An 18,015-nucleotide genomic window follows, 5' to 3' on the forward strand; every position below is an offset into this window, starting at 1 on the left:
GTAGATTCTGGAATGGGCTGCAGACCCTGAAGAGCACAAGTGGGTAGAGAAAATGGATGGATGGATGGTGTTTGTTGGTATGCCAGTTGAGTCACTTTTTATTTGACTCTGGCTCTTTGACCTCCGCTGATGTTACACAAAATGTGTCAGTTAACACAGGTCAAGAGGTCATAGAATTGTGTATCAGTTTATTGTTGGATATGTATTACTATATATTTTCTACTGTGATCTATATGTGTTCTGGTTTGCTCTCTCTCTCTCTCTCTCTCTCAAATATGCCTGATGCCATCAGAATATGTTCTATGTTCCCACTGCTTCCTTGTACCTGTTCTTTTTACTTTCTCACCCCATCTAAGTGTTGTTCCCACCTGTGTATGAAGCTGTCAGCTGCTTTATATTCCCCAGTGTTTTTACTTTCCTCTTCAACCTCTCCCACAAAAAAGCATTTCTCAGTTCTCATATAATTCTACCCTGTTTACCCATTTTTTCTCTTTTTTATCCACTCTTTCCCAGAAAACACCGGATGCCAGCATTCTGGGCATTTGTAGGATAAAAAAGTAAAAATAAAGAAATAAATAAGACGATGCCATAATGTAACCATGGCATTGATTTGTAATTCATATAAATTGTTGAAATATAATTCCTTGAAATGCCAGTGAACCCTGGTGTTTATAAGCATTTCCTACAAAGCATTCCGCTCAGTTAGTTTGATGTTAAAAGCTATACATCCCTTTCTAACTCAGGCCAATTAACATTTCTCCCCAGAACATTTTGAGCTGAGGAATTTCTGCATCAAATGATTTAAGGGCATTTTAGACCTGTACTTCAGCTGTGTGAAAATGTACATTTCATGTCACTCATGCAGAGCTTTCAGGCGACTTGTATTTATGAGAAAGCATTCCAGCAATGGATTTTACCATGTTTAACCCTGCTTTTTAACTTTTAGTGTATTTTGAAAAAATACACTTGATACATTAGTATTATTAAAATTAAAAGGACTTTTAATTTCATATGAGCCATATATATTCAATGTATTCAATGCATTCATATGAGTCTGTATCATGCAAAGATACAAATGAATACATAGATACTGTAAAGATATATACTAGAAATCTAACCTGCCCCAAAACAGTGCTCCCAGAAAGTCTTGGGTAGCTTGCTTAATTCTGTAAAAATGTTGCAGATTTACTGGTTTAATAACAAACATCCATTGACAAGCAATGTTTAATGTATTTGCACATATCTTCTGTGCAGATATTTTCTTTTTATTAGGTGTCAATTTTTTGACTGACTCATTCAGTTTTGTTCTTGACATCTTACTGTTAATTGAAGTTGTAGTAATTGGCTCCCAAAGGGATACTAAACACAAATGTTTCATGTTTTATGTTATTGCTTTTAGAACAATTAATGGCAGAAATTAATGTTACTTTAAGACTTCCAGTTCTTTCTAATGTGATATATATTTTTTGTAATGAAATTAATGAAGTAATGATTTTTGTTATAAAATCAATACATTTGCAATATTCTTACTGAATTTAGCAAGTGTCCCTAGACTTTCTGTGAGCATTGTAGTTTTGAATACCAAAAAGTAATTTAGATTTCCTAAAGTCTGACATCTATTACTAGTCAGAGAAACTGAAGTGCAGAAAACCACTGAACTCAGGAATGCTGTCAGGAGGAATTAGCAACAACAGAAATATGTAATGTATGATGCAGCAGCTTAGTGTGGGTATCAGCCTGCAAAATGTAGGTATTACCTACATTAGAGTGGGTATTACCTGTTAAATGTAGAGTCTCCCACAAAAGTAATACCTATACCTTATGTGTAAACTTTTAAATGTTATTTCATTTTTTTGTGTAGTAAAGGAATAATTCTCTAACATTATGTGTCCAACATTAATACTCATTTTCATTCTGCCCTTATTTTTGCCTGTTATTATATTAATATGCATTTCCATTCCATTCATAGGCTCCGTGTACAGTCCTCATATTGTAACAAAAATTTGATGAAAGGTAGGTATTCCTTTTCTATGAGGATAAGTACAGAGAGAACAACTTCACTCACACATTTTTGCCATTGAAACTAACCCATTTCCTTTAAAATTTAAAGGCAAGTTTCATTTCCATTTTGCACACTATGTTTCCTTCTCAGTTCTCAGAAGTTTTTGTTCCTGTATTAAATACTCCATAAAGTTTTAACACATAGACATTGTTTTGTTGTTCAAATAAATAAAGGCATGTCCATAATTACAAACCTCCAATACTAGAAGAGAAAGAACCAACGAAGAGGAACCAGTGGGATCATGTCTACTTTATACACTGAACAGGCCTTATCTTTATGAATAGGGAAGCTGTATTGCTTGCAATACGTCTGTCATTCCATAGCAAGTTCCTAAATGTGTATTACAATGACTTGTTTCAACATATTAAAGGAAATCGCCATTGTAGTCACAAATAGGCTTTAATTATAGTCTTGAATATGTTTTACCTGCAGGAGGAAAGCTTTAGTTTGATCAATGCTCTATATGTCACAACTCATTTTTTCTGTTTTAACTACCCAGATTTACTTGGACTGTTAGATTGCATTAACCTTTTTATTCTAGGAGGGTTTTACTTTGAAGTGTGTTCCTATAATTCATTAGCAAAATGGTGGATTCAGCTTTTTATACTCTTGGGTGGTATGATGGTGCCTTTAAATGGGAAAATGGGTTTCTGAACACATTAACATGCGCCTTAAGATAATAATTAAATGGTTGTAATTGGAATGGCAGTGCCTAGCTTCTGAGGTGCTCAGTGCCACTGGGTCTTCCCTCAACTGCAATATAAATTTGTTCTTGTGTTTAAACATTATTTTATTAGCAAGAATCAGGAAGAATAATCATCTGTATAAAAATTATTCATGACTCAATACGGAGATATGGCTGAAATGGCTTCATTGCATTATGTCTTTCGAGCTTGACCCTTTTGGTTATCTATATTTCATATACATATTCATGCCAATGCCATGTTTATTTCCTAATTAATGTAATACTTTAGCTCAACTCAACCCTCTTCATCCCTTGTGGGACATAAGGCTTCAGTGAGCTCACTCCATCGCATGCGGTCCTTTGCAGCATGTTGTGCTTCTCCCCATGACAGATTCATCTTTCGAAGCTCCTGTGTCACAGTTCTAATGCTTTAGCAGCAGAGCTTAATTAACATTGTGTCACAATGCCAATACACTGCACATTCAAAGATGTCAGTTGTCTTAATTGACTTCATACTGAATCACTGCTAAACGCTATTATGCTGTGACTTACTAGGATGAGGAATGATGAAGCCTTAATTATTATTTGTTAATTTCATTCTCTGCCTTGTGAGCTGTGTATGTGTTCCTATTCTCACAAACTCCACCCTCCGCTGCACCTTCAGTACGCTTCAAACATCTGCTTCCAAAAGAGAGCAAACCAATAGAAGATCATGCTATCAATCATTTCCATCTTTAAGGCTTTTTGGGCCTTCATTGGATCTAAAAGAAACAGGAAGAAAACCAGCCTATGATTATAATTCCTTAGCAGGGGTGAATGTTCACAACATTAAGGAACACCTCTTCTTTTTATATTAAGAGCTATGGACATTCTGATAAATTACTGTAAAGCAGGCATGACTTCACAAGTTTTGTTTTGTTAACCCTTTCAGTATCTATTCATGCGTTAAATATATAATGTTTTCAAAGATGTGCTTTCAGTTGAACTCCCACAGATGCCGAAACGCACCTCTGCCTTGATCGGACATGGGTGTTTTAATTTGGAATTGGAAGAGTCTTAACGTCATGAAGGGAATCATTCCTTGCATCATTGCTTTTGCTTTTTTTTGAAGAGCTTTCCTTAAGTGTTTCTTGTCATATATTAAGAATGGTAACAAAGGAGTATAATTTAACACAATAGCAAAGCCTTTACTATGTAGCTTTAAAGCAAGGCTGTTACTTTTTTGGTGTCTCTCTTATCTTCTCCTTGTGTGTTTGGCTTATATCATGACTAATTGCCCATAACAAAGATTATCTGTCCAGGATTGCCTAGCCTTATAATTACATGACACATCCATTCCCTGCTGAGGCCTGGAAATAGGCCCACATGCATCTTTTTTTCTTCTTTTCAACTTCTCAATCTGTAACAAGTCGTCTAGCTTCCAGGAAAAAAAAACATAAATGAAATAATAGGAAAACTGGGAATTTGGTGCAGATATGGTGGTCCAGAGTAAAGAGAAAGAGAATATAAAAATAAATACTCACACCCTTTAGCTTGGCCATGGGTCCTTCAAAAATATGCATATGAAAGAAAAACTATCAATATTTTATGGACTTTGCTTTTATCTGCCATTTTTAACTGCCATGTTTTTAAAGCATTGTAGAGTAATGCAGTAATGCTGTGTGATTTACCTCAATGTGCACTTTGGTAGGGTAAGACCCCAGCAGTGGTTTGTTACATGCCAGCCATTATTTTATGGCTTTATGGTATATCAAATATTGTAGTCAACTTGGCATCACCTCTAGGCCATATGCTCTTTAGGCTGAACATAAAGGGTGGATTTATTTCAAGTAGTCTGGGTATTTCATAGAGAAAGAAGGACTGTGTGTAAGAGGAAGGCAGCGATTTAGATTTGGTTCTCCCGCAGAATTTCAATCCTGTATCAGGTCAAAAATATAGACCAGATTGTTGTCTTTAAGAAATATTATACCAAAATACCAATGAATTTATTACTATGTTAAAGATCTGTTTTCACATATATTATAAATAATAACATAAGTCAAGTATCAAGTAACTAATAATATTGTTTTGGGTTGTATGTAACACAATATATTTATACATACCTGTACGGTACTGTGCAAAAGTCTTAGGCAGTCACAGAAAATGAAGTTCGAATGATGTTGGTGTAAAACTATGATGTTATGTCTGTCAAAATGTGTCAGCTGAGCCATTCCAACACCTCTCCTAAAATTACCACAGTATTTGCAGCAACCGCCCACTACATCCATGTATTTTTTGACTCAAACACTACCCCACCTTGTTTGCCTAATCAATATTCTCATTCCCCACTACCTATTGATGTCCCCATTTTTGCACCTTATGTTAGTCTGTTAATTTACTTACTTGCAACTGCAATTTTGCACCTTATGTATATATTGAGAACCATTTATTGCTTATTTCTTTATTATTATTTTTATTATTACTTTTATTCTGATCCTTTATTTTTATTTTATTTGTTCTATTTCTTTAATGTCTGGTTCTGTGTCTGTGCAACACTGCTCTATCTGCCACAAATTGCCCCTAGGGGACAAATAAAGTTTTTTTTATTTGATTCAATACCCCTTTGAATTATTTAACAAATCGAATTAATTAATTAATAGAGCTGATGGAGAAATTTAATGAGTACATAGAATGACTAAGGTGCCCCTAAGGAAAGGTTTGGGAACCAAAGCACAGTTTATCTAGTCATTCAACAGGATATCAGTTACTTTTTGGGGAGCAGATGAAATTCTTGTATATTTTTGTCACTGTTAATTTGTACAGTAATCCCTCGTGCATTCGCGCTTCGTGATTCGCGAATTCACAGATCCGTGAAAATTTCATTCGAACCGAACATATTTGCCTCCGCGATTTTTTCGCACATCTGCGTTCCTTTTTATGTACATAATATACTGTACCTTTACAATATGCGAATCCCATTCGCAAAGTTTATTCCCTTTGGAACTGTCATAACCTGCTCGTCCGATCCTCCCGTGTGCCACGCCCCCTCATCTACCTCATGTGGAATCCCCGTGTGATCAGCGCTGTTTCCAGTTGCTGTCATTAGTCCTGTGTATTTAAGTCTGCGTTTAAGTATGTTTCCCGAGGCCGGTCATTACCGTCTTTTTGGGTTTGCTGCCTGTTCTGTTGTCCTGCTTGTCTTTACCTTTTGATTAAACCCCGTGTTCCCCGATTCCTTGAGTCCTGTCCCTGCTTCCCCGGTCCGTGCCCCGGCAGTACGTGACAGGAACATAAATGGCTACATAAATATTAGAAAATAGTTAATTTACTATTTTATAATAGTGAGTATACGTTAATGTAAATTCATCGCACACAAATGATAAATTTCTTCAGGGACGTTCACAGGGCAGGGCTAAGGTTGCCCGCGCAACTGCCCGCTTGCTCTATTTGACTCAAGCTGCCCCTCCTAGAAAAAAAATATATATTTTGTCGCGAGCTTTCGCAGTGCGAAGAGCAAAAAAAATGCGCAAGTCATCTTCGTCAGGAAAATGCTTTTTAATTTGCCGCGCTGGGTGAAGCTCAGTCACATACTGTAGCAACTCAACAGCTTCATCGTAAACAGCTTACCGCTACTCCCTGAACGGCCCATTCCCCTGCATTGCGCACCTACTTAACGGTGGCAAACTGCGCGCATTTTTTAAAAACGCCACCATGTAAGGTAGAGAGAAATGCTTATGGCAGTAACATTAACGTTACATACTCATTCTGAGACTAGTTACTTCACCATCAAGCTATTCACTTACACTCGATAAACTTATAGGCAAAGTGAGTGGACGTAGCTTCTGAAAGCTCAGCCGGTCTGTTCCCCCTTTAGCTGCGTCGCACGCAACCGCGGCACTAGAGCCAGAGCCCATTACACACTGACGTTGTAGAAATGATTAACTACGAACTATCATCATTTTTTTTAAATGAAATGAATTTAAATCGTAAAAAGTCCGGCCTCAGTTTCCCACGTAATGAACCAGGTAGTTACCAGATAGCATGAAAGGTTATCACATGCTAAATGTTTTGGTAGGAAAAGTGTACGTCTGCTGATGGTTATTCTCGAACATTTGTTTTAACAAGAAGCATAAATGATGGAAGTAATCATTCTTGTTGTAATATGCATTACATTAATTGTATTATTCAAAATGGTAAAATGCCTGGGTGTTTGCATGCTACACTAAGCTAAGAATGCCTTCCGAATAGAGGATTTTGGAGAGAGAGAGGCAGCAAGAGCTTGCTTGCATGCTTGCAGAGTTGGTTGCAAGCAAGCAAACCATCCGGTGAGACAGAGACATTGTGATAGAAATGGCAATCCCTACATTATTTGGTGTGAAATGGGGAAATAGGCCCATATTTTCAGACTAACCGTTATTAGTAATTTTGCACTTTCTTCGAACTATCAAAGATCTTGACTGTGCAGAACAACAATGACAACAATATATTACTGCTTCTAGTGGGCCTATTATTATTATTATTATTATTATTATTATTATTGTTGTTGTTGTTTTTAACATTGGACAGATGATGAGCCAAGTACAACAGACAAAGAGCCAGGACCCGAACAGTACAGATTTGGAAAATAGGGAAAGGAGAGACAACACAGAAAGTCAGGACAGGATGCCAAAAGGGGAGGATGCTGAGATGAAGAGTGAGGCAGAATCCATGAATACAGAATTTGATTTTTTGCTGAGATTGAGTTATCCAACTGATCCAGCCCATGTACAGAGCAATAATCTTAAATACAATCATTTATCAAATTTTCACATTCAGTTGGGCCTTGCCGTCCTTTTTTTTTTTTTTCGGGGGGTGGGGGTGCCATTTTTTCTGGTCAGAGCAATGGCCCCTTAAAATTCCTGTGCACGTCCCTGAATTTCTTGAAAGGTGCTAATGTTTACGTACATAGCAAATGCGTCCCGGGTTTCCATCTTGAGACGCATTTGCTATGAATACTGAAAGGGTTGGTTTTTAAAGGTAATGTATTAAGCTATCTTTTAAATTTAATTAAATTGTTTTGGGAGCATATGAGCATATTTAGGGTTTAAACTATAGAAATAAGCACATATTACCATTTTTAGTGACTCTACCAAACATCCGCAAATCCTCCTCATTCGCAATGGGTTCTGGAACGTAAAATCGTGAATGTCCGAGGTCTTACTGTATATGTTGTAATGTTAAAATGTGTGTGAGTTTGTGTGTTTTCTGGGGAAATATACAATTACTACCAAGGTGAATAGCTTTAAACATTTTCTTTGACTGTCTAAGATTTTGCACAGTACTGTGTGTGTGGATTTGGTTTATATTGCATTGTGGGACCAAATTTCCTCAACAATGTGATAAAGACCTGTCATTCTGATGTTGTGGGGACCATTTTTCAGGTTCCCACAAAGATCTGTGAATAAAATCAAAAAACTAAAAATGGCAAAAGTTTGGTCACTTATGAGTAAGGTTAGGGCTGGGTAGGGGTTAAGGTCATCATGTTAGGATTAGAGGTCTCCACATAAAAATGAATGGAGAGTCCCCACAAAGATATAAATATAAACCTGTGTATGTGTGTATATGATATGGTAAAATGGTCAAAAAAAAGTTTTAACTGTTATGTCAATGATTGAGCTACGTATTTCATAACTCTCATTTTCCTATTTTGTCCTGTCTTGTCTCTGTCTATCTGTCTGTCTGTCTGTCTTTGTCTGTCCCTTGCAATATAATTTTATTACTTTGTTTTGTTATTTTGCTTTTGTAATTATGCTGAAAAATATTACATTTATCTCATTATGTAATTGTTAAACTGCTTTCTAATTGTTATTATTCATAAACTTACACACTATATGGTCACTGCTTTTGTAAACTAAAATACAAATTATATCTAACAACATCAAATGGATTGTTTTTCACATAAATTATCTGCTTCCATCTACAATTAACATATAATTAAAAAAATTATCTATTCATTTTGACAACTAACCTGGCAAATGCATTAATGAAATCAACCACTGGGTTGCATTTCTGACCCATGAAAATCAATTCTCATTGGCCAATCGGTCCGACTGATTCCCATTGGCTAATTGGCCCGGCTCATTTCATTGGCTAACTGGTCCGGCTCATTCCCCACCTCCATAAACAATCTCTCAATAGCTCCTGGCTATGAGAAATCCCACAGTATGAGCAACATCTCAGGAATGACTGGGTCCTCCATTCGCCTCAACCCAATCGCACCGACCACCAGTCCCCAATACGAGGCCCCGGGGCCCCTACGCCGGTGCTGCTCTCCCATTCCGTCCATCAGGTAGTTGGAAGAGGAGAGGGAGCTCCTGATGATCAGCCAAAAGCAATACAGACTGACACTCAAGCAAGAGAACTAAGCATGATGCAAATGTAATGATGATACTGATAATAGTAATTGATATAGAAATCATAGGTAATCACTTGTATTCACAGTGTTTAAGTTAGGGGATGGAAAAGAACAAGGATGTGCAAAGCACCTGCAATAGAAAATGCTTCAGTAGAGTGCTTCAATTCACAATACTGATGATTATCGTAATGCAGTTGTTACCAGTATAATACATATAAATGCAAGCTCACAGTATATGCAGTGTACAATATTTACATTTTGGACAATGCTACTGATCTAAACCATGTGTACACTTTGTAATATCAACGCCCTACATATGAAGACACCATAGAATAACAGAATTACACCTTTTTTTATAGCGCATTTTTAAAAGTGACATCAGAAATCATTTGACAGTCAACACTATACCCAGTTAAAAGCAATAAAAAATATCATGTACACTTAAGAGTAAGGCCATATTATACAATGGAGCTTGGGCAACCAGGTTTCAAAGTTTAGCATATTACCACTGTTATTGTGAACTGCTGTGTTCAGGAGCTACAGGATTTCACTGCAGTTTTCCTAGATCTGATTAGCTTAAATTATATCATATAGGTAGCCCACTTTAAGAAAATACCTTTTTGAAAGTCAAGAATAATGGAGAGGCTGTAAAGACTAGTGTCAAAAGGAAAAGAATGTGAATGCACTTATGTGAGGATTTTTGAAGACCAAAGGGTCCTTACCCACACCAAATCTGCCCCCACTGCCAAAGACCACTCCTTGTGCTTTCGTTGTCGCTTCACACGTAGTGGACTCAGTGAATTCTTAATCTGAAGGTTTCAATGTTTCTTTGATTATGATTGCTGTTTAAAATGAAAATGATTGATTCCAGTCATTTCCTGCCAGTTTCTTAGGAATTCCAAAAAGCAGCTGTTTTTCTCATGCAGCATGTGGTGAACTTTAAACTTGGGGTAGTGGAAATCCCATTTCCAAATCATTTCATCAATCAATGGTTAAGTGCTAAAAACTAAACGAAGACCCATAGACACTGTGGTCCTCTAGATATACTGGAGGTTCCTCTGCTTTTGACTAATAGTTGCTATCAATTGTAGGTCTACTTTTTGCCTTTTATCGCTTATTTCACTCCAACTTTCCATATCCTAAAGATGTAAATGTAAAGCTTCTGAATTGACTAAATGAAACCAATTAGTACAACAAAAAGAAGAATTTGCTATTTAATATTTACAGATATGCAATATATATAGTATATATAATATACACCTAAATATAATTTGTAGCATTGTGCAAAATCAATGAAAGTATAGGTTTTTCATCCATTAGGTAATTGATAATAACAGTACTAATCATAATAAGGCATTCTATTATAAGTAGTGTAAACTTTATTTTATCATATTTATATTCATAGAAATATATAACCACGTAGCATTCTAAATACAAGTATGCAAATATTTGGAAAGTGTGTTTATTTTTTAAATGTTTTCCTGCATAGGTTTCTGTTTGAATTTATTCCTCTGTCAAATTCAGGAAAAAATGAACTGAGCAAAGTTGCACTTTGATACCCTTTAGGAAGTCATTAAAAAGGTAATGAATTGTGTTAGATTATCTTGTTTTTAACTCCTGGAACACATTGAGGATGCGGGTAACAGGACTGCAGAGAAAGCTGTGCATCGGAGAAGCTGTGGTGTCCTTTCTCACCTCCAGCTGCTGCTTTAAACTGGACAACATGATTAATGGCCTCCTGTAAAATCAGTATCATACCCTCAAGACAGGGAATTAACATCAATCAAGTTTCATCATCAGAGGACCTATAGGCTTGGGCTAGAAGGAGAGAATTGGCAGGCTGCTGAGATTCACTGGCAGATGTGTCCAGAGGTAAATTAAGTAATGTTTAGTTACTATACATGTCTGGTAATTGTTTGGTTGTTTTGTACTGTTACATATTTATAATATCAATATGACAATGTTTAATTATTGCTTTCATAATCAGTTTCAAGTTTTTGTAATGATTGGTTCTGTTTAAATTCTTGTAAAACAAAATATATTACATGAACATTTTAAATGTTAAACTTTGTGATTTTCATGTAGGATGACGTGTCATTGGGGTACACACTGGCAGCATTGCTCAATTGTATTTTCAGAGAGAAAAAAAGCTCAGGACACTTTTGAAATACTGTAATCAAAATAAACATATCATGTACTGTATCAAAGTAGAGCCCTTTACAAGACGTCAAATGTCTGGGCAATTGGTTAGTAGAACCATTTAGAGCAAGGGTCTCAAACTCCAGTCCTGGTGGGCCAGAGACCTCTGTAGCTTAGTTCTTTCCCTGATTCACCACAAATGATTCAGCCCAAGAGTTGTGTGGTAATTAGCACAAGTAGTTGAATCAGGTGTGTTAAATGAGGGTAAACTCAAAAATGTGCAGGGCACCGGCCCTCCAGGACTGGAGTTTCAGACCCCAGATTTAGAGTAACAAGAACTAACAAGCTATGTTTTCAAAGCAATATTTATTGCACTACACTTGCAGTATGAAATGTATGTATGTGTACCTATGTGTATGATTTTATCTAAAGATAATTTGAAGGTTATTAATGTACTTTTTGAGGAATTAAGGATGGAGGGAACTGGAATTGGCACAGGGTCTATTCACTGAACTTTGCTTGAATGATTTGCCCTAATACAGGACCTATTGACTAATCATTTAGGCCCAAAATCTCTGTGCCTCTTTCCTTCTAAAGAGTTATGTTTTAACTGACTGTTAAGATCAATATTTGGCATAAATATTATCTGAATATTTATCTGAAATTGTACCGATTTCTACGTGCATGGGGATCCAGTTCTAGCAATAACAAATTAATGTTCTATGTGTCATAGCTGGCGTGTATCTTTTTCCAATCATGCATATTCTAACAATGTGTGACAAATATATGCAAACAGAAGCAGTAACTGTGATCACTAACACGAAAACACCTTTCTTCTGTACCTAAACCACCCTTTCTTCCATTTCGGTCTAATTTTTTTTTCAGTCCAGAGGATCATTTCCATAAGAGGAAGCTCTTAGACAGAACACCGTTGGCTTAGCTGTTGTGCAAAACACGCAATGGGTCTACAGCAGGGAGATACTGACACTAGACCTTGGCTATTTGCTGTTCCTTAATTGTTATCAGAATTGTTATATATATATATGAAAAATATACACACACACACACACACACACATATATAATACGAATATATATAAATGTGAAAATGGGTTACTCATTAAAATGTTGGAGCTATAGCTGAAAAGTCCATCATTACACTGTTAAACAAAGATGTTTTATGTGCCAGATAGTGGTGGAAACAGATCTACACTATAGCCTGTTTGTGCTTGCAAAATGCAGTGTTTATATAAAATATTATTCATATATTTCATAGATTAGAAAAGCAAGGATTTTTTGTCAAACGTCTACTGATCAGCTGTGGTAGGAAAATTATAAATCAACCTCTCTGATAACTCTAGCTGAGCAACTTACTGTAGAATAAAACTCTGGACCTCTCAGTTTGGTGAGTAAAGTACAGACGCTCCTCTACTTATGAATGAGATGCGTTCCGAATGGCCGTTCGTAACTTAAAATGTTCATAAGTCGTTATTCAACATCATTTTAAGAGTATACGCAAGTACAAAGAACTAGGATGCTGGGAGTGCGCACGCTATACTGCTGCGCGGCGGGATTAGTGGCCAGAAGTTGTTTGGTGCACAGAAAAAGAAATTGATGTTGTAGACAGGAAACGGGAGCCTAATCAACGCAATTTGGACTTGCAGTCCTCTTTGTTCGTATGTCTGAAAGCTTGTAAGTTGAAAGTTCGTAAGCAGAGCAGTGTCTGTAATCTCTTCTATTCGAGCAATCCAGCAAAGCGCTCCCGTCACAATCTGGCACTCGGTACCAAGTCACCCTGAGCACAAAGAGCAACCAGTTGATAAACCATAACTCCTAATTCCCTATAAGGACATCCAGGTCCTGATTGGTCACAAAACACCAACAAACCAAGCTTAAACCTATAACAAACATAATTCTCCTGCTCTATTGGTTCACCTTGGTAGCGAGGTAAAATCCACCCATCTTGCTCAATTCTGTCTCGACTAATAGACTCTACTTGAGATATGTATATAGATATTCATTATATGACATTGAATCACTGTTAATGTTTGGGTGTTCCATTGATTAATGATTAACACATTGATGTCATTGAATCACTGCAAATACATGGTAAATATATGATTAGTATGATTAATGTAACAATTACTTATACATTTGCACTACCGCGTAACATATTGTATATTGTCTACTGTGACTATTTTATAACTATAACTCTTTGTGCACCAGTTGGGGCAGCTTCGTATCTCTTCCTGCACGTGGTTTCTCCCCCCTCCTTGCTCTGCAGTCTGTCTCTCCAAGGTCTGATCTTTCTTCAGGGTCTGCAGAACTAACCGCAGGCAGCTATCACGAAGCAAGATCACACAGTATTCAAAACAATCTCTTCTTGTCTAAGGCCTAAGACATAACAGACCCAATATTTCCCCTCCCAGGCCTACCAATGTCCAATTTTCCTTCCACACAATAAATCAGTTTCAATTTGGGTAGAATTAATAACAATAAATATTAATATATATTTTTTACAAGTGTTTGAAGTTTGCTTAAAAAAATACACTTAATTTTAACCATGTCCCTATGAGTTAATTCTGAAACTAAAATATCTCTCAATTTGATTTTGATTCACTTTCATACTACAAAAGTATTAATTTTCTGTCTTTTCTGTTTAATTTCTTCAAAATTCAGGCATCCAGGAAGTGGTGGTAATATGTAAATAGAACTTCAATGATATTTATAGCTTATTTAGTTAACTGTCTAGCTGATGTCCTGTAAATGCTTAAATAACAACATTGCCAAGGTTCGGTTTTAGGAACGCAAAACTAATGAATACAATGTTTTCCCTCCCCAGATATAGGTTAGCTGAATTAACCTGCCACTGATTTGCCTTTAGTCCTGATAGTAAGCTAACACTGTAAAATTAGCCATCTTCAAGCATTAGAAAGATAATGAAAGAAAAAACAAACCATACAGACCTATGCAGTAGACAAAATGTTGTTGATTCATTTACCTGCATGAAATAACAGAACAAGCTCAAAGAATATTAGAAAAAAGTAATACTTCCGTAAAGATAAGTGATCCACAAATGTTTGTACTTCTATATTCATTTTTGTTATGGCTGAATGGAAACATCTTTTGTTTGGAGAGCGAAGAGTCATTTAACTACACTGCCTTGCTCTGCGCTTCCAAAACACCCAAGTTTGTAGTTCACAACTAAATCAGGAAAAAACATTATTATTATTATTTGTTAGAATTCTAACCCAGCTGACACAGGTTCTTGGCACTTTTCACTTTTGTTTCAAAAAAAGTTGACATTATTTAATGTGTTGATTGATTAGAAAGGTTAGGTATGTAAGGACAGATATGAACAGACAGGCATCTGAGAATGACAAAAATCAATATGAAAATCACTTCAGAAATGTAGAAAAGCATCTTAAGTTCAAACGTTTCACTCAACAGTTATTTTTTCTTTGTTGTTAGGAGAGTTTAAAACGTGACAAACTTCATCTGTTCATCAAGCCCTTAATTTACATCCATTCACCCAACAATTCATTTTCAGCTGAGGTGCTCGGCAGAGAATCTCAGGTAACATGGGACAGCATGAGTTAGGAATGGCAGTTAGAGTTATGATGTCATGGAGAGTTTCATCCACCCTACAAAAAGAAATCACCTTTTGGTCTGCGAAATTATCATATAATGATATTTAGAGTTCCACGAATCGACATCTATTTTGCAGTTTTACACTTATGTGTTGTTAGATGTAGCCTCATGATTGCATTAATATGTACAAAACTACATCAGGGTTTCTTAACACTGGTCATGGGGATCGAGTAATTGGATTGTATTGACATGTTAAAAGCAGAGGCAGAAAAGTCATGTTTACTAAAGGTTAAAGTAAGTTTATTGCCCATGCTTGATTTGGCTAGTTTGTTTCCCTCAAATAAAAACATGCAAATAAGTTGTTGTTCATTCAAGCTATTTAATTGTTCAGGATCTTAAATATTATGCAATTTTTATAGATCTATTGACTGTTTAATGACTTGTTAAATTTTTTGAAGTAAAAAGTAGAAGAAAACCCTTTATTTTATTGTTTTTTTCCAGACACACCAAAAACAAAATCACACTCAGTTCATCTGATGTTACAAAGCTCTACATACCTAGAGCATTCCCAAAGACTGGCAAGAGAAGCTCTGAAAATCAAATTACCCCTTTAAATACCTGTGGCAATCAAAAGCAGAATGTCACTTTGGTGTTATTTTTGGAAAAAAAAAAAAACACAAAAACACAGCAGTCTCTCTATAAAACCACGGAATACCCATCTAAACATCGCACAGATCCTATTCCATAAGCATCTGTAAACACATGCACAATATGAGCACAGTGACTTATTTAGTCATCATTTGATATTTTTTTCCTTTATGTTCTTAAATTTACTTTGTCTACATTTTAGTATTAAGCCGTTTAATAATTACATTACCATATCGCTTCTCTATTGCTTAAACAAATCACTAACTGAATGGAAAGGAAAGAAATCTTCTGAATGTTGGGATATGACAGATTTAAAACAATAACAAGTGTATGAAAAACTAAATGGACAGGCAATAAAATAATACAGAGATATTTTTAATGATTTGCAAGCCCAACATATTTCTTAAAGAGTGACTGGATGTCAAACTAAGCAACAATACTGAATTAGCAAAAATGTTTTGAGAATACAGAAAACTAAATAATAAAGGAAACTTGATGCTACGGCCTTCATTGTTCACCTACATTGTTATACATCTCTGTATGTGATGTTCTGTGTCTTATTAATGTACAGTGTTTTTTGCATTCTATGTATCCATGGATAGTGCATGAGCACAAACATTCAAGTACAGCTTTTACTTTGAGTTCATGAATGAGTTAGTACTTATTATTGCTGATCCTTTTACTTTATATAATTACTCACAGTCATGAAGGTGCCCGGGAGGTTGTGTGATTCTATTTAGTATTTTCATTTTATTATGTTTAATGGAACACAAATCAGAACGATGTCAAGAAACTGTTAAGGACAATAACTGCTCCGCTGTAAGAGAAATTTAAAGGAAGAACGAATGTTATATTGAATGTGATGATGTGCTTCCCTCAATGTAAAACTAAAAGCCAAAAATAAAATTAAGTTCTTAGATTCCTATGCAGCGTTTTCTGAGGTGTTTATGGTGATAATGGCTCTGAGGATACCCAGTCTGTTAATGTCTGTTACTCAATAAACAGGTGCCAAGCCAGTCCTCGGAACCTTTTTAAAGTATGAACATTTCGGACATGATGGACATTCATCAAGGTCATCAAAATGTTCTTTTTGTAATTGTGAGGACTAAATAAACCTGTTTCTGGGTATTTTTAGTCTTAAATATTTATGTAATGTATGTAAGTTACATGAATGCAGCCTGTAAGCAGAAATAATTTTGAGTATAATTAGTGAATGTTCATTCATCGTCAGTTCCTTCTTAGTCTCTAACTTGTTTAATTGTTCTGTTTTACAGTGTTGAGTTTCTAAATACCCCTTTTTCTGTAAAGAAGAAAAGTAAATCATGAATCACTTAATTGTGAATTCTTGGACTGAGCCAAGTGAAGATGATTTTGATGCAGATGGAGAGACGGGAACATGGGGAATGTGAGAAGAAGACTGCGAAGAGAGGGAAAATAAGGCCAGGTCTTCATCTTTTAATCAAAGCAAACTTCCAGCTTCAATCAACTGATAGAATGACACTTAACTAAGTGAGCAATGTAAAAACGCAACAAAAAAAGCGACTCCTTGTTGCATTGCACCTTGGCTGGCTGATAGTCACAGCCAGAGCAGCAGCTAAGCTGTTTCACTGGGCATAAAATCAATATATATAAAAATACTAAGAGCCTGAAGCAACACTATTGACTTTGTAGCATTTCTACTAACTCAGTGTAGCTTTGTTGGCTGTCAACAGACTGACATATCATTTCGTGACAAAACAAACCTAAAGTCCTTCAACAAGACTCTGTAGACAGTATCTTTGCTGAGAGCTTAACAGTGCTGCCACTTCCCTCCCCTGTCAAAGTACAGTATACACTGCAAACTAACACAGCACACAAAGGAAGAGGTATAGGCAGGACCCTAGCTATGCCAGGTCCAGCTAATTTCAGCAGGATCACCATGGCTATAGAACACTGAAGCAGTGTAATTATTTGCTATAACATTAGATATTTCTTTTCCTTTTATCTGCATGTAAATAGACCATAGTACGAGTATTCGTACATCAAGAAAACGTCAATGCATTTCACGTTTAAAATTCAAAGGGGCTTTTCAATGAACACGTATATCACAGCACTTTTCAGTAGAATTGAGATGTGAATATTTCTATGAATATTATAAAAAAGTAACAAAAAGAGACTTTAAAAAGCCAAAGTAATGTAAATCAAGGGGAAGACGAGTCAAGACTGACAACAGTTTTTAATGGATTCTATGCAACTCAGTGCCCATCTGTGCTGTGTCTTCATATAAGCATGGCATGCTGCCTCTGTTCTCAGTAAGCATGACCACTGATGAAGACTTATTAATCATCCAAGTATTCTGTGCTCAACCCTTTCAATATCTCTCTCTCTAATCTATCTTCGCATCACCCCTCATCACGTGTCAACACAACCTGACCAATCTTTGTAATGAGTTCAAATTAAACGTTCAAAAAAGTCAGCTCCAGTCGAAATGAAGAAGTCTCACTATTTGTCATCAAGACAAATAGCAAGCTCTCCAGAG

At 36.0% G+C, this 18,015-nt stretch overlaps 1 protein-coding gene across 2 annotated transcripts in view; it reads left to right on the top strand.

Annotated features, from left to right (window-relative positions):
• The window catches only part of LOC111858243 (voltage-gated potassium channel KCNC1-like), a 59,339-nt gene extending 42,969 nt beyond the window's left edge, over positions 1-16,370 (top strand). Inside the window, exons 5-6 of one of the 2 annotated variants that reach the window (XM_023839835.2) lie at positions 8,904-9,054; positions 10,886-16,370. In XM_023839835.2, coding sequence (XP_023695603.1) covers positions 8,904-9,054; positions 10,886-10,931 — 197 coding nt within the window. In that variant the 3' untranslated portion in view covers positions 10,932-16,370. Of the gene's footprint in view, positions 1-8,903; positions 9,055-10,885 lie in introns of those variants that run through there. The other variant, XM_023839836.2, reaches the window with a different exon arrangement.
• The last annotated feature ends 1,645 nt before the right edge of the window (positions 16,371-18,015 follow it).

Source organism: Paramormyrops kingsleyae, chromosome 5 (genome assembly GCF_048594095.1).
Source record: "Paramormyrops kingsleyae isolate MSU_618 chromosome 5, PKINGS_0.4, whole genome shotgun sequence".
In the NCBI taxonomy this organism is placed as follows: Eukaryota; Metazoa; Chordata; class Actinopteri; order Osteoglossiformes; family Mormyridae; genus Paramormyrops; species Paramormyrops kingsleyae.